General features: G+C 41.6%; 4 protein-coding genes across 6 annotated transcripts; 3 read left to right on the top strand and 1 right to left on the bottom strand.

The window, feature by feature from the left end:
• Nucleotides 1–425: 425 nt before the first annotated feature.
• Nucleotides 426–3,131, top strand: LOC116842424 (INO80 complex subunit B). 3 transcript variants are annotated; one of them, XM_032811634.1, is made up of 7 exons: nt 426–991; nt 1,211–1,427; nt 1,520–1,685; nt 1,785–1,971; nt 2,242–2,496; nt 2,592–2,764; nt 2,846–3,131. In XM_032811634.1, the coding sequence occupies exons 2-7, from the start codon at nt 1,382–1,384 to the stop codon at nt 2,976–2,978; spliced, it is 960 nt and encodes a 319-aa protein (XP_032667525.1). In that variant the 5' UTR covers nt 426–991; nt 1,211–1,381; the 3' UTR covers nt 2,979–3,131. The 3 variants fall into 3 exon arrangements, with proteins under 3 accessions (XP_032667525.1, XP_032667524.1, XP_032667526.1); XM_032811633.1 differs by having other exon boundaries at nt 1,179–1,427; XM_032811635.1 differs by having other exon boundaries at nt 428–991; nt 1,179–1,427; nt 2,263–2,496.
• Nucleotides 3,132–3,523: 392 nt separating this feature from the next.
• LOC116842426 lies at nt 3,524–18,963 on the top strand. The gene is made up of 12 exons (XM_032811637.1): nt 3,524–3,749; nt 4,301–4,403; nt 5,322–5,430; nt 5,857–6,067; nt 6,859–7,028; nt 7,327–7,508; nt 9,512–9,887; nt 11,082–11,496; nt 15,458–15,844; nt 16,300–16,521; nt 17,089–17,307; nt 18,540–18,963. The coding sequence occupies exons 1-12, from the start codon at nt 3,674–3,676 to the stop codon at nt 18,707–18,709; spliced, it is 2,640 nt and encodes an 879-aa protein (XP_032667528.1). The 5' UTR covers nt 3,524–3,673; the 3' UTR covers nt 18,710–18,963.
• On the bottom strand, nt 18,868–19,788 carry LOC116842425 (intraflagellar transport protein 20 homolog). The gene is made up of 3 exons (XM_032811636.1): nt 19,618–19,788; nt 19,273–19,427; nt 18,868–19,198 (listed from the first exon to the last, which is right to left on the bottom strand). The coding sequence occupies exons 1-3, from the start codon at nt 19,739–19,741 to the stop codon at nt 19,085–19,087; spliced, it is 393 nt and encodes a 130-aa protein (XP_032667527.1). The 5' UTR covers nt 19,742–19,788; the 3' UTR covers nt 18,868–19,084.
• Nucleotides 19,789–21,975: 2,187 nt separating this feature from the next.
• LOC116842499 (BTB/POZ domain-containing adapter for CUL3-mediated RhoA degradation protein 3) lies at nt 21,976–25,838 on the top strand. The gene is made up of 4 exons (XM_032811803.1): nt 21,976–22,454; nt 23,995–24,307; nt 25,042–25,240; nt 25,317–25,838. The coding sequence occupies exons 1-4, from the start codon at nt 22,073–22,075 to the stop codon at nt 25,518–25,520; spliced, it is 1,098 nt and encodes a 365-aa protein (XP_032667694.1). The 5' UTR covers nt 21,976–22,072; the 3' UTR covers nt 25,521–25,838.
• The last annotated feature ends 6 nt before the right edge of the window (nt 25,839–25,844 follow it).

Raw genomic sequence — 25,844 nt, 5'->3', positions numbered from 1 at the left:
GGAGTTAACGACAGTTTCGTTATCGTTGTACAGCTTTTCTACGATATACAAAAGTTGCGCAACGATAACGAAACTCCAATAACTCCAATAACGAGTTACAGAATAGGGCTACAGGTGCCTCATCTTCCGACCATGGGCAGCGTGAGCATGAAAACTATGACGTTACCTAACTTCGAGTGAACTTGCTTAAACCAATTCAAAACGCATAAGAGTGCTGTGAGTGCTTTTTGGACCGCGGCCTATAATTACGCGATAAGAAACGACATAGTGATCAATTAATTAATCGAAATAGCAATCAATTTATTAGATACTAAAAAACATAACATAATCTAGCATCATCTAGCAGTGCTGTACCAAGGATTAGTCGAAATTTGAAATCGAGATAATCGATTTATATATCGATTATTGCCTATCGATATAATTTGACAGCTCAATTGACAACATAAAGTTCCAGTTTAACCGCCGGCACGGTAAGACGTGTCTGAACAACTTCAGACCAGTGATTTTTGGAAGTTGCCTTGGAACCTGCCAAGACCTTATTCATTCATACCTCATTAGAATGTTGTTGGAGAAAAATCGTAGGATTACCTGGAACCAATATTGAGAGAGAGAGGGAGAGAGAGAGAGAGAGAGAGAGAGAGAGAGAGAAAGAATTGACAACATAACCTAACTCTCGGCCTAGCCGCCGTTACGATCAGACGTATTCGGACAAGTTCGGATCTTGAGATTTTTGGAACATGCTTTGAAACATTGGTTCCTGGCCTTTATATCACGATATCACTCAAACAACCTAGTTGATTCTTATTAACCTTTATTCTTATTGACTTGGAGTGGTGTTAGGGATATGTCTCTTTGAGAATCCCTGTAACCATATACTGAGAGAAAGAGAGAGAGGGAGAGACAACATAACCTGAAAATTCTATGAGAAGCCTGGAGTCAAATATTGAAGAAGAAAAAAAAAACCTAAAAGTTCCGGTTTAGCCGTCGCTATGTAAGAACATGTTCGAACTTGAAGTCTGTTCTTTTTGGCTGAACTGCATTGGTGCAATAACGACACTGATATAAACAAAATATATTTGTCTCACTGTAACTTATTGCATTAGTTCAGCTAAAAAGAACAGGTCTTTATTCGGACGTAATTTGTGATTTTTAGGATATACTTTGAATTGTTTCTACAGGCTTTAAACTTTATCATCTAATTATTGCACAGTGGCGTTAGGGCATTGCCTTATTAGACACCTACAACACCTGTATGAAAGAGAGAGAGAGAGGAGCAGCATAATCTCCATAGTTCTTGGCATATTGTCTTCGTTCATATTCATGTAATTGCGATCTCAGTAGTATATTAATTGCTCATCATACTCGACTGTTCTCTAATTCAATGGGCAAGTTAAAGGACGTAAGCACAGAAGAGGAAATAAACTTGGGTAAGTTCGTATACACGATGCATCGCGCGACTATTATTTATGAAAAATATCATTTCCTCTGCGATTCTCTATGTTGAACGAATGTACATCAGATACGAGCGATGTTCCACCGCAAAAGAAACACAAAAAACATAAGCATAAGAAACATAAGAAGAAGAAGCTTATGCATGATGATAGCGATAACTTTGCTGACATCTCAGCTGATGCGGATCGAAAGAAAAGCTTTAGGATAAAAGTGAAGAAAGAAGACGAGAGAAGGTATGATGTTTTATGATAATATGAATTAAAAATAGAAATCACACATAGTCCTTAAGTTTCCTCGATGTTTGTCTTGTGCTTAATAAGATTGTTATTTAGTAATATAGACAAACGAGAAAAAATATTAAAAACATGCAGTTTGAATACACCTACCACAAGTACTGCACCTTCTCCAAAAGCAACCACGAAGAAGAAGATTCCCAAGGGCAATAAAGGCAAAGATAGTGGCACTAGCAGTGAAGAAGAAAGATGGCTGGATGCTATTGAGTCTGGTAAACTCGAAGAGGTATTTTGCATACATATTGTATTGCTTTTATGGTATAAAACCTATTATTTCTATTTTACACTATATCTATTTATATGTTATAAAAAGATGTGCACTCATTGCTACTAGAGATCGTAAAAGTTTGGTCTTTAAATATAGTAAAACTATATTTAAAGAGACAAACATCCTCATTATACATGAATATATAAACTTACCTTTATTTATCTCTTCCCCCATAATTATAAACTATTATTTTTGTATATTTCTTTATAAGGTGATAATCGCTGGCAGAATGAAGTCAATTTGTTTCAGGTTGATGATGAATTAAAAAAAATTAAGCCAAAGGATCCTAAACTGATGACAGCTCGGCAAAGAGCGATGTTTGAGAGAAAAACTGACACAGAGCCGAATCAAAGTGTCGAGCAGCTGATGTCGTTACCTACTGGTTACAAGGAGAAAGTCATGACTGCGGAAGCTATACAGAAGGCTGCTTTGAAATCTCTGAAACGAAAACAATTAGCTGATGAGAAAAGAGAGAAAGATAAGGTAGGATTATAATTAAGTGTTCCACCTAAATCAATAAAAATTTCTTCTTTAATTAAGAAACAAAAAATGAATGAATTTCTAAATTGCTTTTGTAGAAAAAAACAATGGAAAGACTACTTAAAAAACAAGAATCCAAGGCGTCCAAGGTCATTAGCAAAGGAAGATTGTCTAAGCGGCAAGTACCACTAGTGACTTATCGTTTGACAATCGAGGGGAGTTCTATATCTCTGCCACCTGGTGAGGACTTTCCACTTCGCTCTGCTAAGGAGTAAGTATAATAAAATTACATTGATACATATTGTCTTCAATGACATTTAACATTACATAGACATTTTCTCTTTTGTTTCAGGAAAAGTCTCCCAAAGCAAGTTTTTTGTGGTGTCAATCATTGTAGAAAGCCAAAAAGATATACTTGTGCGAAAACTGGAGTACCATTATGCAGTTTACAGTGCTATAAAGCCAATCTTATTCTAGCTACTTAGATAATGTACAAAAACGATATTAAGGCTGTTGTCTGATGTAATTTTATAATACGACGAATGTGTTTGTATATAAATTATATTAAAGTATAGCCGTATGATATTGCAAAAATATTAGAAAGACAGCGATAATAAATGTATATATTTATATTTGAATATCTCCTCGACCTTCTACATCTTGTAAATAGTCTTCCAAGTTTTCATTAAAATCACTCGATTTGCATGTGATTACTCCACCTTTGAAAGAAGAAATGTTCACTCGCGCGAGTCGCTTTCGAAGAAGTTGTGAGAAAATACGAGTGACATTTGTATAACGTGATAGAGAAACGACGGAGCACATTCTAGCGATAAACGAGATAGTGAGATTACATTTTGTCCGTAGACCCGCGCCCGGAAGAATATAGATGCACATAGTGGGGTAGAGAGGAAGAAAGGAGGGAAGAAACAAAGTGCACGAGGTGTAAGCAGAATGCACAGATCTAAGAGCTGGCCTTTCTCCGAGCGTGATACTTTGTAATCTAGCCTAGGCCTTGCTTTCACCCACCCGTAACCTCTAGATAGCGGACCGTTCGGCCGTTCCTGTTCGCGAAACATTCACTTCCTGGTAGTCGACCGTCATCGGCTCAGATCCCGCGCAGGATCGTTCGAACCTATGTACGTGCACGCGCTCGGTGCTAGCCCAGGTACTCTGGGCCATCATGCCGAGTCTTTGCAATTTCATAATTGTCGCATTCTTCTCCTGTTGGATTTCGGCTTTGTGTCGCGGGACGTTCGGTAAGTGAATTGTTTTTTTACCGTTATTTTCGTTCTGCGAGTGACAGAAGCGGAGAATCGTGTTGCTCTTAGGAGACAGTTTGCGGATTGCGTTGGTCGACGTGTAGAATTCTATTACACGATTGTGTATTTTCATCATCAAGAGATACATTCACTGTTTGTTGACACAGTGTTTATCGACGACACGTCGATCAGTTTCGAAAATCGTGATTTTTATTGAAGTCGCGTTCCGTTATTTGCCATCGGCGTCGGCGGTCTCTTTCCATCTCCGTCCTCCGTTCTCCAATAGACAACGACTGGATGTCAACATTACGTCAATGTTGTAACTTTCTACTCAACAAGTGCGATATACAACATATGTTGCACGTAACAGTTACGTCGTTGAGAGCGGGAAACGATAACATTGACGCAGTGTTGCTATTAGCAAGTTTATATTGACGTTTACTGGCGAAGAACGGAAACGATGCTGCCCGCTCGTTGAATGACGAAATGCAGCCGATATATCGCGAGTATTGTGTGAATTAAGCATCTTTTTCACTCTTATAATATAGATGACAACGATCACGAGTGTGCACGTCCTTGTTCCAACGAGCGATCTTCGGAGAAAACATGCGTCTACACTTTTTTCGTCACAGAAACGCACATCCCGCCAAGGTAAGATGTCGATACAAGCCATGGTAAAACGTTCCTTTTTACTTTTAAATTAGTGGATTTAGAGGTGTAATTATGTAGAGAGACGTGTAAGTAAAGAACGTTGATAAATCGGGATCCACTTTGGTCGAGCTCTATGATTCACAAAACTGTAATTTTTTAAGTTTACAGGTGAAAAATCAGGTGAAATCCTAACGGTTAATATTCATGGCCGACTTTGCAGACGATCCATGAACTGCAATAAATTCCAATACTTGAAAGCGTACATTAAACGCACACTTGCGCGCCTATATCAGAGTTGCGCCGTAGATCTTAAGATTACGTCCGCGCAGATCATTTATTATGTATTTTCTACGTGATGTAGACACAATATTTTTTTTCTATAGACAATATAAATTGTATGGAATTGTAAAGTATATTATTTGTTTAAGAAACAACGTTCATAAATTTACATCATTATTCTAAAGGTTAAATAAAAATATACACTTTTCTTAATGAACTTTTTAACAAAAATTTTTTACACGTTCTCTGAACCAAAGTTGTGCCAGAGAATATCGTAAATGACTCTGATAACTATCTAGTCAACATCAAGCATCGGTTACATCTATGTTACAATTTCGCATTCCCTTATAGAAATATCATACTAAGAATCATTGATAATTACTTATTTTCAGTATTAAAAATACTGGATAATAAGTAATTGTCAATGATTCTTAATATGATATTTCTATAAGGGTTCAACAAATACAATATAACATGATTAATGTAACTTGCGCTCGGTGTCGACCGAGTATAGTCTCGCCAAATAGAAATAGACAGCAAACTTCTCAAAGCCAACTATGACTAATTACCGTCACATTTTTTGCGCAAATCCACGGTACTGACCATTCAATGTCAACATTGCGTTCTTTTTGTTCATAGTTTCTGCAACAAATCCGAGGACAAGGACGAGATTTTTGCTTGCGCAAATCATACCGCGGGAGAGAGTCGTTTGGCGATTAACGGGAAAAGCCCGGGGCCAGCTATACAAGTAAATATTATTGTGATTTCCTTGCACTGCGCGTACGCTCATTGAACCAATAAGATGAAAACAATCGAGATATGAAAATAGAAAGTTACCAACTATCGCACATGCATGCGATACTATTTTATTCTATCTTACTCCCGACATTTAGCTAAGTATGTATCTCATATAATTTTTCATATAGTAACACAAGACGACTATCATTATTATTAATCGCTCTTTTTATCGCAATCACAACCAGTTGATGAAATCTGCAGAAAGAAAGCGTGACAATTCCCTTATAGAAATATCATACTAAGAATCATTGATAATTACTTATTTTCAGTATTAAAAATACTGGATAATAAGTAATTATCAATGATTCTTAGTATGATATTTCTATAAGGGTTTGCATAAGAGTATTTCTCGAAAACGGTACAATTCTGCAATCAGGTTTGTCTGGGAGACACGATCGAGGTGGTCGTTTACAACAAATTAGGAAACGACGAATTAACTGTCCATTGGCACGGAATCCGGCAGAAGGGCTTTAACCACATGGACGGTGTGCCCATGATAACACAGTGCCCTATTTTACCCTTCAGTGGTTTCCGTTACAAAATACATCCGGAAAGCGCGGGAACGCATTTCTATCACGCTCATTCAGGTACGTGAGTTCTTGACAATGACAACTTTGAATTGTCAAACGTCTCATTAATTCCGAGCTATTAACTTGTTAATTCACCAACTGTTGGATGATAGTACATTTGCTCTTCTGCTACGGACTTGCCCGCTCAGGCACGCCGACACGCTCATTATACAATGAAAAATCTCGTCCGTGCAAACGCATTATTCGCGAGTATTGACGAGCGGTGTCGAGAAGGACGAGTCGAGGGAAAGATTGTCGGGAGCGCCAACCGTCCGTGCAGTTTCGAGCTTACAATCGACTCGCCCGAATTTGACTCCGGTCTACGCCGTAGAACGTCGTTCTGTCCGGCGCTCGCATCAAGAAAAGCAAGATCAATAATGTCCGCGGTCTCGAAAGAGGAGGAACCGGCGCGTTTTCTCGTCGCTTCGTTTCTGCTACAAAACCAAAGTTGCGTCCTCGCGTCTTCACGATGGAAATGTCCTTCCTCGCAGACGGCGGACAGAGTCGCGTCGCGTTCGAATCGGCCGGAATGTCGGTTTTCGCGGTACGATGCCTCGTTCCTCCCGGGAAGCGCGAGAAACGAAATCGGCGGATCAGCTCGCTCGCTCGATCTGGTGAACGGGACGTGACTGGCCGACGTGGGCAGTTTCCGCGATATCGTCGCGAAAGATGCCTTCGTGCCTTCGTGATTTGTGCGTGCCGCATCCCGAAGGACAACGCCCCGGGGCGCGCGGAAGGCGCGTAGCGGTCCGGTTCGGAGCCGGGGGGCAGTTCCAAACGAGAAAAATAAAGTCGAGTGGGACCATTAGTCTCGCAACAGGGCGACGGGGTGTACGGGTCGTTGACAGTTCGAGGACCACGGGATGACCCCAGTCTGGAAAGGATACTTGTACTGTCATCAAGGCCGCCGACTCCGCTGACACGACAATCGCGCCTGCTGCATCCACCTACACCGGGCGAGCTCCTCGTAAACGGCCAGGTATCACTGCTCTGCCATTATTGCTACTCGTCTGGAGGAGAGCTCAGCTCGCTCACTCACTCGTTTGTTCGTTCGTTCGTTCGTTCGCTCGCTCGCTCGCTCTTTCGCGTTCGCTATATTCGCCTTACCTCACCTCGCCGTTGTGGTGGAAACGTATCGCAGTCGTGAAGATAATTATGGTGTACGCGCGCGGCACGGCGTTGCCGCGCTCGATACCGGCGTAGAATTGAAATAAGAATGCGTGGGTGGGAACGACGAGGTCCTCAAGGCTATATCTGGGTATGTATTTCTTTTACAGGCGCGGGAATTGACGCTACGAGTGAGGCATGGTCTTCGCTATTTACTGCGTCTCGTTAACGCCAATGCACACGATTGTCCCGTGTTGCTGTCCCTCCACGGCCATTCGCTTCGAGTATCGGCCGCTGATGGCAACCCTGTACAATCGATGACGGGCACGCATGTCGTTTTATTTCCAGGTACGTTTCACACCCCGCTGTTTTTCCACCGCCGTCCCGCCACGCGCTTTTGTATCGCCGTAGATCGATACGAGAGTTGCGTGTTTTTTGTTTCCTGCTCTTTTATTGTTTCTTGCCTTTACTAATATATCCGCTCTGCGGTATATACACATCAGTATATACCGCCAATAAGAAAGCTGCAATTGCGCTCGAACATAAGAAACACTCTAGATTCACAATTATATATCCTGCGACGTAGGTACGCACGCCGTGTATACGCAATCTCGACTTGCTTCATTCGTCGAACAGCTTTTTCATCGATCCAGCGAAGTCAGGAGTTGCGAGCGCCTGATGCACGTATATATTTTGCGCATTGTACGTGCTAAACGGATACTGAGAGACCCCGAGATATCCCGACAATTCCCCAGCGCTTCGAGGGTAATCAGATCTATCGAGTGTGTCATCTTTTGGATAGACATCGGACTGAACGCGACGGACATTTCGTGGTGAACATTGGTGTGCTTATACTCTGCAGACTGTTGAACGGTGCGGTAATGAAACGTCGGATAGAATTATGCGAATATGATTACTACATCTCACAGTCGTCTCTATGTTTCAATAATGCCTCCTTATTAATTATTACGAAAATGCACCGAGTGGACCGACATCGGCGGCATCGGCGCCTGGCGCGAGACAAAGGCGTGCTCCACGTGCGAGAAGAGGAGAGAGACGAAGGGAGGAGAGAAACGCATCGGTACGAGGCACGGATGCGTGTACCTTCGTGTGTACGCCGCCACGCGTTGCTGATTCCGATCAATCTCTCGCACATACTCCGACGCGACTGCACTCCCGTTTCGTGCATTCACTGCGCCAAGAGAGACGGGCAGATAACATAACGAACGCATGACAGAGAAAGAAAAAGAAAGAGAGAGAGAGAGAGAGAGAGAGAGGATCGTTCGTTACCTAAACGCGCGTTCCACTGTGCGCGCGGAAAGATAGGACTCGATTGCCTACACGCAGTTGCACCACGGTCTCTGATCAATGCCCCTCCTCTATCTGTCTCGTCGCGATGAGATTTGCTGCTGGTAAATGTCGCTAACATAGACTTCATTGATCCACAGCTAATCGTAGAGATTCGCTCGGAGTGACGATGTAGAAAAAACAGGGAGGCAGAGAGAGAGAGAGAGAGAGAGAGAAAGAGAGAGAAGATAGACGTCCCGCACGTGTCGAAAAATAATTGCTACATTTTGGAGATCACGTCCGATGGCTCTTGACGTATTGCACGGGATCGTGTCGTGAGATGAAGCATTCTCAATAATTCGGAGTCGCTGCTCGACTCAACCTTGACGCGAGTCCTAGCGCGTCAGTGCTCATGCTTAGCGCTTAACGGAGCAGACAAAGAAAGATCTCAGTTCGGCAGAGAGAAGTGAGGAGAGGAGAAGAGAGAAGGGAAGAAAAGAGAAGAGAGAAGAGAAGAGGAGAAGAGAGGAAAGGAGAGGAGAGTGCGACGGCATCGGTAGCATCGGTAGGATCGCAAGCGGCAGCGGCGGTGAGAGACAGCGAGAGAGGGCGATCCTCTTTCTCTATCTCTCCCTCCCTCTCCCTCTCTCATAACAGCGTTAGCACGCTCGGCTAAGCGGTGCACGACGACGTGGTGCGGCATGGCGAGGCGGCAGACGGGTGGGACGTTCGCGCAGACTCGGCCGTCTTCGTGCTCTTGCCGGGGTTTCCGCAAAGGGAAATAAAGAAAGGAAGGTGGCCAAGCGCGCGCGAGCCCCGCGCAAAAATCATTAAAACGCGTGCTCGTTTCGCGGCTGCGGCTTTCGTCGTGTTGGCTCTGCCCCGCGATTTATTAGCGGACAGTGGACAACCGCGCCGCGCCCGCCGATCGGTTGACCACGCTCCGGCCGTTTCGGCCGCGTCGGGCGCACCGCTCGCGACGCGCGTCGGCCAAACCGAAAATCACCGCGCGTAATCGCCGGGGAAAGCAACTCTCTTGCCACCGGCGTCACCTCGTCACATGTATAGCCACGGGCTTTGGGACGGTCTGGGCACTAGTGGGACGCGCGTCGGCATGGAGTGGACCCGCGACAAGACCCTGGAGCTGCTGCGCGAGTACCAACAACGGCGCGTTCTCTGGGACTGGAACGCCCGCGGCTACCGGGACCGCGCGAAGCGCAAGCGAGCCATCCAGGAGCTCGCCGAGATCCTCTGCTGCAACACCCTCGAGGTCGAGAAGAAGATCACGAATCTCAAGTGTCAGTATTCCCGCGAGGTGCACAAGATCCAGAACAGCCGCGACGCCGCCACCGGTCCCGACGATGTATATGTCTCTAAGTGGTTCGCCTTCAAGGCCATGCAGTTCCTACAATTCGGCACGCGCAGATATAGCAAGCGGAAGAAGGTAGGCAGAAGAGGAAGAAGAAGAAGAAGCGCCAATCCGCGCTCCGTCCGTCCGTCTCGTCCGCCCGTCCTCGTGTGATTCCTTATGGCTTTTCAGCGTCGACAGACGAAACGTCGGTCGGTTCTCGATGCGTTCGCGTGTTCTTCTCGCCGTCCCCCGTTATCGCGGAGTTATTCTCCGTAGGAAATTACGGTGCGCGGAAATGCACACTCAAGTGTTCCGGTCGTTCCGCATGATGTGGAAAAGGGAAATTGATCTCCTCTTAAGTTTCACTTGGAAAAGATTGTCCACATTATACTCTCTTTCCGAGGGCAAAATCTCGAGATTGGCAGAAACGTTCCTGCGATAAGTTTCTCCCACTAATAATATACTATATAAACCGCTCGATCCTTCCAGACAGACGCAAAATTATGTACGGTCTTTTGCGGAAAGCCCGTCGTTGAAGCGGTCAAAAGTAACAAAGAACAGCGGAAACGTCGAGAACCGATTCTTTCGTGATGTCGCAAGTCGCATCGATCTGACTAAGCGATACAATGATTTCGAAATTTTGGTACAGGAGTGTTAGCGACCTATTAGCGTCGGTCGGCTAATAAATAGCGAGTAGCGCGACGCGTCGCTGATCGAGATGAATATTTCGTTGGCTCGTGGCGACGCGACGTGTTATCGTGGACTTCCGGGTGGAGGCTCGAGTCGATCTTTATCTGTGCCCGACTCGATCGCCCCGCGCGGGTCCCCCACGTATATAGATCTCTTCCTCCGCCCTGCCCTGATCGTCGCAGCACTCTGACGGGGCGGGCGGACGATGACGGATGATCTCAGCTCGATGTTCGAAGACTTGATACTTCCTCGGGAGACCGGGCACGGCTCAGTCGTGAACGTTACGACGTGTTGCACACGACGATTGTCGTAATGGAGCGACGCGATTCCCCGGTTCTCTACGAGGAGGTGAGGCATAAATATGCGTGAAAGTTTCAACGGCAGTCTTCCTCGGAGATCGACGCGTGAGATTAGGCCTCGAGCCGTGCGAACGGAGCCATAATAGAGCGAATTGCACGTCCGTAGTCTCCGACAGTGTGCGCGTATATAGCCCGAGTAATTTGCGGGAAGCTGTGAGAGAGAAGCGTAAAGTCTTCTCTGTCGCTGTAAGAAAGAGAACGTAAGAGTCCTGACCCAGCCTGATCCCCTTTTGCGCAGAAAGTCCAGGTGTCAAAGCTGCAAGAGGAGCACATTGTCAGTGACATCGATCCGGAGAGCATCACATTCATCGACTGCAACGAGGAGACGAATGGCTCCGGCACCGGTTCCTTCAACGCCTCGCTCAGCGAAGACGCCGAAGAATCTTCGTCGTCCAGCCTAAAGGCGATGGAGTTGTACAACGGCTCTCTGCCGAGCCAAGACAGTCCTCCCGCCGATCTCGATAGCCCGACGAAGCTGGAGGCCGGCCCCGACGAGAAACAGCGGAAAAAGACGAAGGAGGAGTTCGCCAAGTTCGGCGAGAGCATCGCCGTGCAGCTCGCCGAGATCCCCGACTCGTACTCGAGGTCGGTCGCGAAGCTTAGGATTAATCAGATCCTCTTCGAGGCGGAGATCGGGGTCTACGCGCAAACGCGTCGCTAATGAGCCGGCCGCAATCCGGAATGCAATCCCGGCTTGGCCACGGCGGAGGAGACACGGCACGATTAAAGCATTGCACGATCGTCGCATTCGTGGCGCGTCGTCGCTACCGTCACATTCAGCGTCGATTCATCTTTGCTCGCCGTCGCGTTGTAACAGCCGCGAGCTGTAAGACGAGGCTCACTTTAACCCTTCGTAGACTTCGGAGCTACAGATTGAAGAGAGAAAGAGAGAGAAAGAGAGAGTGAGAAGGATGCCAGTAGGCTCGCGAAGCGAACGAGACATTGCTCGTTTGGCACCAACAGGATCGAGGACTCGCGTTGCGAGCCATCGAAATAGATGTCATACGATCCATGTATTTGCCCCTCATTCGTTCCGCTTTAGAGCTGTGCGAATTGGTACTTTGATTCTGAAATGGTACTCGGTTTCCGGAATGGTACTCTGTTCGTTTGTTGCATATATAGCGTATATACATATATAGCATATAACTGTACAAATGTATGGAGTTACCGTTTCGCACGATAAGTGAGAATTCACACCTTGGTAGGAAACAGAAAGGCAGAAGCCAATTAGAACTCGCGCTGGTAGAAAAGCAGAAACTGTCGACTATCACTTGACCGACAGCGCGAGTTTTAATTAGCTTCTACCTTCGTTTTCGCCTTTTCTGCCAAAGCGTGATCTACAATCCTTCCTGTTTCTTTTTCTGACTCAAACTTTAAATCTTAGTCAGAAAAAGGACAGAGAACAACAAGAAATAAACAACATATTTTAGATTAAACTTTAGAGAGAATTCATGCCTTACAGAAAAACAGAAAGGCAAAAGCCAATCAGAACTTGCGTTTGTAGTAGTCGACAGTTTCTGCTTTTCTATCAGTGTGAATTCTGATTGGTTGCTGTCTTCTGTTTCTCTGCCAAGATGTGAATTCTTCCTTGAATCGATTCGGGCATCGATTTCGAAGTCGGTTATTTGATGTAACCGAGCCAAAAAGCGAGTACCACTTCGCACAGTCCTATTTCGCTTCCACGTGTTTTCACTTTCGGATAGAGTTAGCGAGAGGATCCTTTTCGAATTGTCGCGCATTCTTAGCCTTAGGAAAGTCAAACGTGGCCGTCGCGTGGAACGTAGAGGCCCGTTGAACTACAGCGACGATTTCCCAGTGAACATAGATCATAGACTGTAGGTATTGTTCTCGAGCTTACGCTCAGGATCGCACCGGGCGCGCTGTGTCGTTGTCAACCCAACGGAGTTGATAACGAAGTTCTAATCAAGACTGAATCGATGATGAAGACTGTACAATAGGCAATGTTGCTCCGAGGCACGTCTTCGTGAATGTTTCAGCGAGAACGCGTCGATGTTAGGCCGAGCTTTTCTCTTTGGTTCCTCCTTGAGCGACGTTGATCCACATTATTTGCCTCACGCACGTTCGTATTCATTGTACGCACTGTTACTTCGCGAAAAGGAAAAGAAAAATGTCAATATCGATAAACGCGTTATCCGTCGTTGTTTCCCGATTAGACAATCGATCGTCCGACGGGCTCGATTAATTCCCGTTTTAACGCGAAATCGCGGCACGCGAATGCAATCCAGAACAATGGTGGGAGGCGATGCTCCGCCGCGTCGCGTATTTTTCCAACTTTTTGAGGGGATGCGCCGGCGACAATGAGATGTGAATGCGAATCGATGTTCCGCAATATTTCGTTCGTAATCATCGCCGTGACGCGACACCGCGCGATTGCGAACGCAGTTGTTTCCGACTTCCTGAAGAAACGAAAAAAAAAAGGGAAGAAAGAAAGAAGAAGAACGCAATACACTAATCCTCGATATCACACACTCTCTCGTTATAGATAAATAAGCAGGTAGTTACTCTTCGTTAGCGCTAAGGTCTTAATGTCCATTCGAGTCGAGGATACAAAATGGGCAGCGGTGATTACAGGTTCGGGTTACGATAGTTTGTAATGTAATTTGCTCCGACAAACGCTGGTCGAGATCTTGCATCCGAATATATTTCGAAAGAAGCGAATTACTATTGTTGAGCGAATTAAACGTATAGAGTCGGCTGCAAAACGATTTCGGACACAATGAAGTTAGCAGCTCGCCAAACTGTTAGAATTGACAGTTATCGGCGACAGGCTTTGGCAGTAATAATATAATTAATAACATAAGTAATAGTGCAATAGATAATAATCATAAATTATTATAAATAATAATTCTCCTAATACCGAAATAATAATTAGTATTATTATTGTTAATAATAATAATATTAATATATAATTAATGATATTAATTACTGCGCAAGCTCTTTGGCAAGGACTCTCAATTTTGACGGCTTGATCAGGTTCGAACTTCGTCCTAAACCGTTTTGCAACTCAAGTGTACATACATTCGTGGACAGTTATTCATGATTTGGATGAGTTTGTGGTTTCATCCGTTTTGTCAATGCCCGTTTCTAGTAACTTTGCTTAATTTAAATGGCTGGTTGTTCCAATGGAATTGACCGATCGCATCTGTCAATTCCGATTAATGAGAAATGCGATTGGTCAATTCTGTTAATAATCAGCCGATTAAATTAATCAAAGTTGGAAAAAATGGGCATTATGAGAGGATCCTCTTGCTAGAAAACAAATTCTCTCATTGGACCAGAGGGAGAGTCCACAAATTCACCCGGGCAAGATCACGAACGATCTTTCTGTCCACGAGTGTACACAATGCCGTATCCGTATCGTTTCTATCGGAGTTTTGTTATTATTGGGAGACGCGAAGCGGCTCGACGCGTCTTCCTGCGTCTCTTCGAGATGAACGAGAATTGACTACGAGCTCGCGTAGCGTCCATCGGCTCGAGTTTATTAAAAATATCAGTGGTGCATGTATGATGTATGAATGTGTATGTATGAGACGAGAGAGAGAGAGAGAGAGAGAGAGAGAGAGAGAGAGAGAGAGAGAGAGAGAGAGAGAGGGAGAGAAAGAGCGTGCGTTGCGAAAACGTTGAACATGAGTATTTGGTGGGAAGCGGGACTACGAAACTAAGCTGAGTAATCCAACATGCATAGACGTTGAGAGAGAATTCATCGAAATGTACATTCAGTGCGACTTGTCGGCCGATCAACACAGCCCAGCACGATTATTTGTCTTGTTCAAATTAGACGTACGGGCGACGTACAAGTTTCCTTTCCTCGAGAGAAAATACTACTTGGTAGCATCTTCCACTAATAATTGTTTAGATATATTTTGTGTAAACTTTTATTATATATACGTTGAACTTTGTACACTTTTGTTCAATAAAAATTCTAGCGTTAACGTTACGCTCGTCGATGATTACTCGTTTGATGTCTCAGATTACGCGGCGAGTTATTACTTGTAGAGGTTGATAACAATGTTTTTGTCGACACTTTGACGGCTGCTGTCACGTTATCGCCTTGTCAGAAGCTACTTGCCGATAATAATGACCAGAAATTGTAATACGACTGATAGAGACTGTGTAAAGAAAGATGTATGAATTTAGTTATATATTAGATGAGAGGATATTCTTCTATTCAAACACCGTCTGAGTTCTCGAAATCTATCGATGTCAAGTGAGTTTTGCCGCGTTAACACTAGAATACCCGGCAACTACTCCCTTTGGATGCCCAAAAGAGTTATTTTGATTCCTCGCGGTTCTAACATCTCAAAACTCTATCTGTTCTTCATTACTCGTATAAATAAGTTCTGAACATTTTAAGAATATATAATTAAAAGTCATAAGATAATTATTTTCCCTAAACCACGAGAAACAGCAACAACAAGATCTTAAAGAACTCAAAATAACTCTATCGGGCATGTTATAGTATTAAGTGTCGTCAGAATATTTAGAAAAGAATCGATCTCGATTATGGAGTTGGAGAAGTTCGGGAGAAGCGCGGAGAATCTGGGATAGGTCGCACACACGACGTATAAATTACAACATTGTATTTCTTTTCAGGCGAAAGGCTCGATGGCGTTCTAGCGGCGGATCAGGCGATTGGCAAGTATGCACTTGATATACAGGGTCTCCGGGATTGTCGAGATATGCGACACGAGACGTATATCTTTTACGAAGATGCGGCGTTGGACTCGTACACGTTAAGGACCGCTGAGAGCTTCGACGAGCAGGCACTCAAGATCGCCGAGAGTGGCCATCATTGTCACAGAATATCGAAAAACATCGTTTGTTCGTTGGATCTGAAGAGTACAGAGCTGTCACAGTTGGATGAGAAAGCGGACGAGACGATCTATGTGCCCTTCGATACGAATACCTTCTCATTCACGGACGAGATGACAGACTATTCTTACAACATTCACGTATCGAGATACTATCCAGCCTACTTGAGTAAGACAATTCTTTTTATGTTGTACTCTCTATACTCTATACTCTCTATACCTCGGGATGAAACGGTCGGTCGTTTGCCGACGAGATACTCGAATTATATCGATTGCAAGAAAAAATGAAACTAGTCATACATTACGGACGAATCACGAGAATTCTTATGCTTCTTATGAAGTAAAAGCAGGTCGTGGGAATTCTCGTTAGAAAAAGATATCGACATTGTTCATTTTATTCGCAAAAAATTACTAAATTTGAGTAAAATTTCTTTTTTCTATCTTATCATAAACTCTTTACACCCAACGTGGTCAGCAATGTGCTAATAAATATAATCGCGTGTCTCTCAACATGATACGTTTACTGATTACATTCGTACTGATCGAGTATTGTATTACTTCGAGCTTGTTTTCACGACGAAGAGAATGTTTTACCGTTATCACGTGTCTCGTGAAAAATTTCAGGTTTAGAAAAAAGCGCGACGAAGATACCGCAGATCAACGGCATGTCGTTCAAGTATCCTTCGTCTCCGATACTGTCGCAACCGGAAGAGACCATGGAGAAATCGATATGCACCCTCGACGAACGCTCCAGCGAGTGCGCTGACACACCGTTGTTCTGCGAATGCCTGCAGTTGATTCAAATTCAACCGCGAAAAACGGTCGAGATTGTGCTGATAGACGAAGGTGATCGTCCGGTATAAAAGTTGGGACGCTTCCTTTATATTGGCTGTTCGAGAGGCCAGCCCATTCTATCTATGCAGAATTCCACTTTTAACTTTGTATATATGCTGTATATCGCTAAATATGTGTAAATAATTTCGGATTTGTTAGATAAAACAATTGTATTTTTATCTCGTTATGATTTTATGGAATAGTGGCTGCGTTGAGCGGGGAGAGTTGTTTTGTAACTGTTATAAGAGTTGTCAATTTGTTCGCTGCATGCTGTCAAACTTGGCTGAACTTAAGAGCATGTATACCAGTCAGATTCACGAATTTTACAACAGTTGCAGAGCAGCTTTCTCTGTCGAATGTAGTCAATGTTTTGATCTACGATCTTCTGCTATTCTTCGCGATTATAACGATAATTATAACGATATAAAAATATAATCAGTATAAAAGTTGAAAGATATTTCCTTTATATCTCGGTCGTTTCAAAGACTAGCTATCTATAATTCACGACAGAATTCCACTTGTAATTTTGTGCGCCTATATATGTGTTGTGTAATAGAGAAGGATGTTTCATTTCCCCAGGTTTAGGAAGCAACGTGTCGCATACGTTTCATTTACACGGTTACAACGCTAGCATCATGGCCCGAGAGAGTTTCGAGCGGCCTATTACCAAAGACTATGTCGTATCCCTGGACCGTGACGGGAGGATACACCGAAATCTCGTGAATCCGGTGCAGAAGGACACTTTCGTCGTGCCGAATAAGGGTTATGTCATTCTTCGTTTCTACACCGACAATTTAGGTGAAAATTCCATTTGTCAGCTGTAGAGAGCTTCATAGGGAGAGTAGCAAACTCGATCACGTGACCGAGTCCCTTGTAGATACAGGTGTATACCCAAAAAAAAAAACATAACATAAACTTCTAAAAAACATTTTAAAGACACCCTAAAGATGTCTAAAAAATGATTCACTTGTTCAAACGTCTTTAAAATATTTTTTAGTAGTGCTATCTGGGTAGGTAAGAAAGCTTGATCGCACTGTAACAATCAGGTTTCCGTGTAATTATTGTTAATCTATTAGAAGAGACGTGCATTTCTTAACTTGATATTGAACATATATTAAAATATTCGATCTGTTGGCGCGACGAACTAACCTCAACTTTAACCTAACTTATTAGCCTATTCCTATAAACTCTATTAGCGATCGTCGTATTAAGCGATTGAATTTAACTTATAAATTTTATTTTGTTCAGATGTGGTATCATTTAGATGTGGAGAAATTAGAAAATAGAGATTAAGAACAAAAATGTAGTAAAAGAGGAATGACATATTTGGAAACAGTATCATAAGTCGGTATTCATAGTCCGATCTTATATTTAAGATCATCTTAAGTATTGTCTTAAGATGTCATGAACCAATCACAGAACCGTATTCGCATTTTAAGACATTACTTAAGACGGTCTTGAAATAAGATTAGACTATGAATACCGGCCACAGAGTCATTTTATTCCGAGGATAAAGGAGGATTGAAGACAAAGATGCTAAATCGATGCCTATAAGCTAAATGTCCCAATGCCCGGACATGTACCTAATTCCGGACACTCTTATTATTTTGAATATTTCTCTAAATATTTTATCTTTCGTACACTAAATATAAATATTAAATGTATGTATACCAATATATATATATTGTACGTTGAAAGTTGAAATATTCATATTCAAATATAAAAATAATAACAATGTCCGGAGATTGGTACATTTACCTTATCTATGGCTAATTTATTTTGCACGTTTTTGTGTTGAAAGTACTTTTATGGCTCATTATATACAGAAGAAAGATAGAATGATTTTTTCAACACAAAAGCACATAAAGCACACAAAACGAAGACTTAGTTTATTACACAGGAAATTCTGACACATGAAACAATTAAAGATTCGATCACGTGATCAGGTTTGCTATTCTCTTCCTATAAAGCTGTCTTGGGCCGAGATCATAATCGAATACAATTCAATACTGATGACTTATTCTCAACAGGCTATTGGTTGTGGGAGGCGAGAAACACCGCAATATATTCTCAACTGTTCGGTCCAGGAATACAATTTCTGATGAGAGTCGGACTTCATCGAAATCTACCGCCTGTACCGATCGACTTTCCCAGTTGTGGGAATAACAAAGGCATAGATTTATTATTCGAAAATTCCTAATATTTACTTATGCTTGATGCATATGACACGATATATTGAATTATATCAAATATTGTTATAGTTAAGTTTACATTGTTTCCTCCCTTGTTCTTTGTACTTAAAAGAAATTTATATATTAGATTTAACTGGTTTTTGTTACTTTAAGTATATTTTTGTTACTTTAAGTATATATATATATATATACAGCATGTATCTACTGTGTCCTCAACAGTCAAAAAATAATATAGACAGAATCCTCTGTGAAGGAAAACACATCCCTCGCTTTCTAATTCCAACATGAACATTTGCAGGTCAACGTTGATAGAATTTACTAAATATTATAATAGACTCACAATAAATTAATAACAAAGAAAACTGAGAAACGAAATGTTAAAATTAATTCACTGATAAGTGTTCAATGGTTTCTAGTTGCTCCATTTCTATCTTTTTCAAAGATTCGTGTTGTATACGTAGTCGTTCTAACTCGACGGATTTTTCCAAAATCAAAGCCTGCAACAAGAATAAGCTAGAATCGACTGCCAATTGATGTTCCCGGTTATAGTTCTTTCAATTTATCTCAGAACCTGCATTTGTTGCTTTTGGGCTTCTCTTTGCTTCGCAACAGAACGTAACAGATTCCGTGCACCGATAGTCTTCATTTTTTCTTTTTCTACCTCCCTTGCTAGGTTATCCAATAATTTGATAAAATCATCGGAATTTTTCTCAAAATCCGTAATCTCTGCAAAGTTTTCTATCATTGTAAAATCAACTTGCGCAACTTCTCAAGCGAAATTAAATTTATAGCAGAAGTGCGTTTAGCGATAAAAAATCCAGTGCATTTTTCAAATCAATCGTTCTCTCAGGAGCTGTGCAGCTCGTTTATTTTACCCGTAATTGTTTAGCTAATACACATAACCTACATAACTTACTCGACACGAAATTCTCACATTCTTCCTTCAGTTTATTCGTCTGATTAGCTGTCTCGGGCTCTAGAATGCGTATCTTGCTCAAATCATCGATGTAAATACCATACTTTGCCAACGAGTCGGACATTTTGTAGCGTCGTGACTAATGAGCGCTGAACGACATAAGTATACAAGTTTGCAGATATATATTTCGTATAGTTCAGGGTTAATAAAATACACGAATTGCTTCGCCTGAGATTTTTATTTGTTAATTAGAACCAAACAATGAAATCATTAACTGGAGATAAAATCTATAGTTAGGGCCACAGAAACTTTAAAATTTTATAAGCTACTATACACAGAACGCGGAAATGTTTGGCGTGCGGCAAAAAACGATGCAATAGGCAATCAATTTGCCGTTTTTCATAAGAACTTTAAAGGTATAGTCCAGTAAGCGCTACAAATACTTTTTAACGTTTTTACTTCTTTCTCTTTTTCCTTCTTTTTTACTTCTTTTTCTCTTTTCGGATTCGAATCCGAGAAATACGACCTCACTCATAGTCGAATTATAGAAGAATAATCTATTGTAAATGGTATTGTAATTTCTTACGGCTTAAAGTTTACTACACCTATTATAGATCGAGACTAAAGGCTAGTTTATATGGCCGTAATCCGTTAACTTATGCCGGAACCGTAAAAAATTGACCAATCACAGTCGACTATTCTTCTATAATTCGACTATGATTGCTAAATTTTTTACGGTTCCGACATAAATTAACGGATGATGGCCATCATAACCAGCCTTAAGTCCCGATCTACAATAGATGTAGTAAGCTTTAAGCCTTAAGAAATTGACCAATCACAGTAAAATTATAGAGGAATAATCAATTATTGATTAATTTCTTACGGCTTAAAGCTTACTACACCTATTGTAAATTGGAACTAATGGCTGCTGCACACAGGACGTGGTAGCTAATCAGCGTGGCGTTTTTCCATAAAAGCTGAAAGTTTATTGGTTACTGCGCAGCAAGCATTTCCGCGTTCCGTACAGGAACTATGGTATTCATAGTCGAATCTTATTTCGAGACGGTCTTAAGTAATGTCTTAAGATGCGAATACGGCTCTGTGATTGGTTTATGACATCTTAAGACAGTACTTAAGATGATCTTAAATATAAAATCTGACTATGAATACCTGACTCCTGCACACAGGACGCGGTAATGCTTGCCGCACGGCGGAAGTTCGCGCGATAGCCAATCAATATGCTGCTTTCCATAATAACCTTCTAGCTCTTACGGAAAAACAACATATTGGCTGTCGCACGAACTTCCGCTGGCTGTGGCAAGCATTACCGCGTCCTGTGTGCAGGAGCCATAAGAGTGCAAACCCATGCAGCGGAATAGCGGAGCGCGGGACGAGAGCGGAATCAATCATGAGCGAAAACTGTGGAACGCTCGTGATTGGTTCCGCTCTCGTTCCGTGCTCCGCTATTCCGCTATATGGGTTTGCATCCTAATAGCGTGTTCGACTGGCTCTGGGTTAATCGCTCCGAGAGCGATTAATGACGTCATAAGTCTCTACTAGCCAATCATAAAGCTTATAAGTACTTGTTCGACCAATAAACGTAGGCTGAATAATCCAGAGTGGGTTAACCCAGAGCCAGTCGAACATGCTATAAGTTCGTCTTGTTTGCTTTCGTGCTGAAAGCATCATTCTAGATCAATTTTTCCAACCTCTTGATAAAGCGGCACACGGTGCTTGTTTTCATGCTGGATTATTTGCTGGATGCAAATACTCTGTTTTGATTGGTGCATTTCCATCCATCTTCAGAAATGCACCAATCAAAACAGAGTATTTCCATCTGCAAATAATCTAGCACGAAAACAAGTACCATGTGCCGCTGGCTTAAAATGAAATTAGCCTATGAATAATGATCTAAATTATATATCTATCTTTATCTAATTTGAAGTAGAAACAGTCATTGGCTATATTTAGCAGACTCAACAGTTGCATAACAAGTGAGCAATTTGTCAATGTAATTGGACTAGATTTAAGAATTTAAGGATTTAACAGTAAGAACCAATAATCGCTGATTGCTCACTGAGCGCTTTTTCCGTCCAATGATTAACTACATATAACACGTTCTTATGTACGGAAAACAAATTTCTTCTTTCCCTACATTCACACGCAAATCCATATTATATTTATATATATCTTATTTACTTCTCTGCGTACTGCATACTGTGTTACCTGTTGAAGCGCGCCAAAACTTTAACTCCACACGTTTTCCTCAGATATACGTTACTGCGATCGCTCCTTTACCGTCGCGCATGCGCGCGAAACGCGACCCGGACCGAAATATTGATTACACCTCGCGCGACTACACTCTCGATACTTTCACATACATCACGGTGTCGATCTGCCGTGGCTGTCATTCGGCGCATTCGCCGTTAGTTTGCGCGTCCTGTTCCCTTATCAGATGTCAGGGAATATAAAGCAGGAGCAGCTGCTTATCGATGCGACATTCAAAAGCCTCGTAACCAAACATCATCACGTCATTTCGTCGCGAGTGCGAACGTCTGCGGATGTCTCTTGGTTACACGCTGCACCTGATTGCTCAGCTAGATCGATAAACGATCCTACTTGCCGTCACCGTTCATACACGCTCTGGCGACTGCTTCAGTCGCCAGGATCCGTAATGTCGGGTGAGCACAAGACGGTGATTAAGTATCCCTCTGAGTACGTTAAACTAAACATCGGTGGCTCGCTTCACTATACCACCATAGGCACCTTGCAGAAACATGACACGATGCTGCGCGCTATGTTCAGCGGCCGCATGGAAGTGCTCACTGATTCCGAAGGTAAGACCTCTCGCGTGGATGAATCACGATTCAGATTATTCTCGAAGCCCTTAGGCCCTTATTTTGAACTCGCTCTCATCGATAAAAGTGCCTCTCTCTCTCCTTCTCTCTTTCTCTCTCTTTTTCTCTAAGTGTGCTTATGAGCCAATCAGAAGGCTTATAAGTCACATTTAGAGACATTTTTATCCATAAAAGAAAGTTCAGAATAAGGACCGTAGTCTCTTGAAGGGTATACATATGTATATAGATATATAATCTGGAAAACGGTCTTGTAACTTTTATTCTCAAATCGCTCGAGGACGAAGTCGATTACTTCAGGTCTGTTCTTTTTAGTTGAACTATGTTTCACTTTTCTGCCTGTTTCTATCAACATCGATTAATCTTAACCTGAGATAAGCCTTTGTCTGAGTAGAATTTAAACTTTGGTCAAGCTTTAATCGACGTTGGCGGAAACGAACATTAGAGAGTGAAACTAGCACATATACAAGATAAATGTCCCAATAATTTAACATGTAAGAAAGCATAATCAATTTTTTTATTTTTATTAAGTATAATGGATTACTATAACAAAACGTTTATATAAAACTTTGTTAGTGATTGAGAGATAACAAGAAATAAAATAATAAATATCAATTATAATTTTAATAAGATTAGATAATGCCAGTTGTACCAGTAATTAAACTGGAAAATAGATCATGTTCTAATTATAGAATAATAGAGACTTAGGCCTGTATTTTGAGTTCTCTTTTAACGATAAATGAGCCTCTAAAAGAGGCTTAGGAGCCACCTGATTGGCTGAGAAGCTATATTTAAGACACTTTTATCGATAAAAGAAGATTCAGAATGTAGGTCTTAGTAATTGAATAATCATTGAATAATATTATACAAATTGACATATAAAGAAATATCTTTTAATAAAATTTCAAAGACTTTCTTTTTTAAGCGATGTTAGATACAAATATATTATTAATGTTCTAATCATTGGGATAAGGTTCAATTATTGAGACACATACTTAATGTTAAACTTAGCATTGAAGGGAACAGCAGTATGAATTCAGCTAAAATGAATAGGGAGACGATCATGAATCTTTCTCCAAAGTAAACTTGTGAACATTTCCATATATTTTCAAGATTAGATTTTTTACTTTTTACACTAAGAGAAAACATTTGTAATTGACACCTAGGCCTGTTATTTTGTAGCGTGATTTTATATCTAATGATCAATTTGACTGGACTAGTGTGCACTAAAACCGATGTGACAGGTTGCGTTTAGTAGAAGAAACTGCTTTGCAACTACTGTAAAATTTTTGAATCTGATTGCTATATGCTTTTAGATTCAGTCAAAATTATAAGTATATCCTGTTTTTAACTGTTAATTTACTAAGAGGTTTGAAAAATCTGCCTTTAAACGACTTTAAATATAAGAACAAATTATAAATATGGCTTAAATATTAAAATAAATTACTAGTGCTCACTAGTATATTCAGTTGAATTCGCCATTACTTATTTGTCACATTTATCGCATTTCCTCGCTCCACAGGTTGGATATTGATTGATCGTTGCGGCAAACATTTTGGAACGATTCTTAATTTTCTACGAGACGGTTCAGTCCCGCTTCCAGAAAGCACGAAAGAAATGGCGGAATTGCTCGCCGAGGCGAAATACTATTGCATTAGCGAGTTGGCTGAGTCCTGCGAACAGGCGCTCCTACGAAAGGAGCGCGAGGCTGAACCCATCTGCAGGGTTCCTCTCATCACCTCTCAGAAGGAGGAACAGTTACTTATAAGCAACACTACCAAGCCTGTGGTCAAACTGCTCATTAATAGGCATAACAATAAATATTCTTACACAAGGTGATTAAATTCTATCTAATAACATTTAATATCATGTAGAATGTTTAATAGTATTTCATATAATTCTCATGACGTCCATTATGTTTCAAAAATGTTCTTGAAAAAAGAAGATTGAGATTGCATGATGACACATGCAGGGTGAGTCATCTAATATCGGATTCTGAAATATCTCTGTGTTTTTTATATCAGAGGAAAATATGTAAGAAATTGTGTGGTTTTTTAGAAGAGATAAATATTGTGATCCTCCAAAAAAATCCTAACTACACAATTTATCCCTTACACATTTTTCTTCAATATAAGAAACAATGGAGATATTTTTGAATCTAATATTAAGTGACTCATCTTATATATATAGATTAAACATTTTTTCCACAGAATAAAATTGGCATGGGCACTTTTTGACAGAGCAGAAAAGCTATCTTGGAGCCTATTCTTTTCTCATATATTCCTTTTCTAATATATGTAATATAGCACAGTTTTACAAAGAATATATCTAAGTTAGAGTAAGATAATCTCAAAACAACTCTTTCACTCTGTCTTAAAATGTTGATGACAACTTCATTCTCTGCTATAGCAGAAGTATATGAATGTTTAGTTTATGTATATATGTCATTGAGAGGCTACAATAAATGAAAAATGCTCGAAGGTGGCCAGATTGTTTAAAACGTAATAGTAATTGAACAGTAATGAAATCTGTTGAAGAAATTGCATTGATACAAACATAATTTCTACAGTACGTCAGACGACAATCTACTAAAGAACATAGAGTTATTCGACAAGATGTCGCTCAGATTCAGCGGTAGAGTATTATTCATCAAGGATGTTATTGGCTCCAGCGAGATTTGTTGTTGGACATTCTACGGACACGGTCGTAAGGTGGCCGAAGTTTGCTGTCATTCAATCGTTTACACAACCGATAAGAAGCATACAAAGGTAATATCGCGCGTATAGCGATATACTTAGTCATCAGTAGCTTTGATGATTACGGTGTGAATAATACTCTCTCCAGGTTGAATTCCCCGAGGCTCGGATATACGAGGAAACGTTAAACATTCTGTTGTACGAGCATCGGAATGGCCCGGATCAAGAGTTAATGCAGGCAACGTCGTCGCGCGGTGCGGTTGGCAGTGCGCTACCATGCACATCCGATGAGGAAGAAGGGGAGCGTTCAGGCTTGGCGCGCCTTCGCTCCAACAAGCAAAATACCAACTGACCCAATGTTGTCCTCTTCAATCCGTCTCATCCCGCAATCCTTAGCGTCGTTCGCTCTTTTAAAATATGTGTCAATATAAAGTAAGACAAAACTCCAAACACTTCCGAACCCCAAACGCTTTGTTATCGTATTTCGACTGAATTTTTGTTTCTTTTTGTTGCGCGTGTCAACAGAACGTCACGAGAAAAGTGTCAATTTTGATCAAACAACACGCTATCTCTTACACACACGTGCGTACACATACACTTTGTTTTCATACACAATTACTCTACTCCAATTGTTTAATATGTATTCATGAGAACTACCGCACGACCCCCCCCCCCC

The sequence above is a fragment of the Odontomachus brunneus genome, unplaced genomic scaffold, assembly GCF_010583005.1.
Source record: "Odontomachus brunneus isolate Ranch 3 - 2012 unplaced genomic scaffold, Obru_v1 Obru_scaffold_025, whole genome shotgun sequence".
Classification (NCBI taxonomy): Eukaryota; Metazoa; Arthropoda; class Insecta; order Hymenoptera; family Formicidae; genus Odontomachus; species Odontomachus brunneus.
Note: the sequence above shows the minus strand (reverse complement) of the source record. Positions and strands in the feature narration are given on the sequence as shown.

What these genes read in the sequence shown, in the direction of transcription:
- LOC116842426 (XM_032811637.1), top strand. Translation starts at nt 3,674, where the DNA reads ATGCCGAGTCTTTGCAATTTCATAATTGTCGCATTCTTCTCCTGTTGG. An exon ending in GCCCGGGGCCAGCTATACAA is followed by an intron (nt 5,431 to 5,856) that starts GTAAATATTATT and finishes TTCTGCAATCAG; the next exon opens with GTTTGTCTGGGAGACACGAT. An exon ending in GATATAGCAAGCGGAAGAAG is followed by an intron (nt 9,888 to 11,081) that starts GTAGGCAGAAGA and finishes CCTTTTGCGCAG; the next exon opens with AAAGTCCAGGTGTCAAAGCT.
- LOC116842499 (XM_032811803.1), top strand. Translation starts at nt 22,073, where the DNA reads ATGTCAGGGAATATAAAGCAGGAGCAGCTGCTTATCGATGCGACATTC. An exon ending in AGTGCTCACTGATTCCGAAG is followed by an intron (nt 22,455 to 23,994) that starts GTAAGACCTCTC and finishes CTCGCTCCACAG; the next exon opens with GTTGGATATTGATTGATCGT. An exon ending in CCGATAAGAAGCATACAAAG is followed by an intron (nt 25,241 to 25,316) that starts GTAATATCGCGC and finishes TACTCTCTCCAG; the next exon opens with GTTGAATTCCCCGAGGCTCG.
- LOC116842425 (XM_032811636.1), bottom strand. Translation starts at nt 19,741, where the DNA reads ATGTCCGACTCGTTGGCAAAGTATGGTATTTACATCGATGATTTGAGC. An exon ending in ATGTGAGAATTTCGTGTCGA is followed by an intron (nt 19,428 to 19,617) that starts GTAAGTTATGTA and finishes AAAACTTTGCAG; the next exon opens with AGATTACGGATTTTGAGAAA. An exon ending in CCCAAAAGCAACAAATGCAG is followed by an intron (nt 19,199 to 19,272) that starts GTTCTGAGATAA and finishes TTCTTGTTGCAG; the next exon opens with GCTTTGATTTTGGAAAAATC.
- LOC116842424 (XM_032811634.1), top strand. Translation starts at nt 1,382, where the DNA reads ATGGGCAAGTTAAAGGACGTAAGCACAGAAGAGGAAATAAACTTGG. An exon ending in AGTCTGGTAAACTCGAAGAG is followed by an intron (nt 1,972 to 2,241) that starts GTATTTTGCATA and finishes AATCGCTGGCAG; the next exon opens with AATGAAGTCAATTTGTTTCA. An exon ending in AGAAAAGAGAGAAAGATAAG is followed by an intron (nt 2,497 to 2,591) that starts GTAGGATTATAA and finishes TTGCTTTTGTAG; the next exon opens with AAAAAAACAATGGAAAGACT.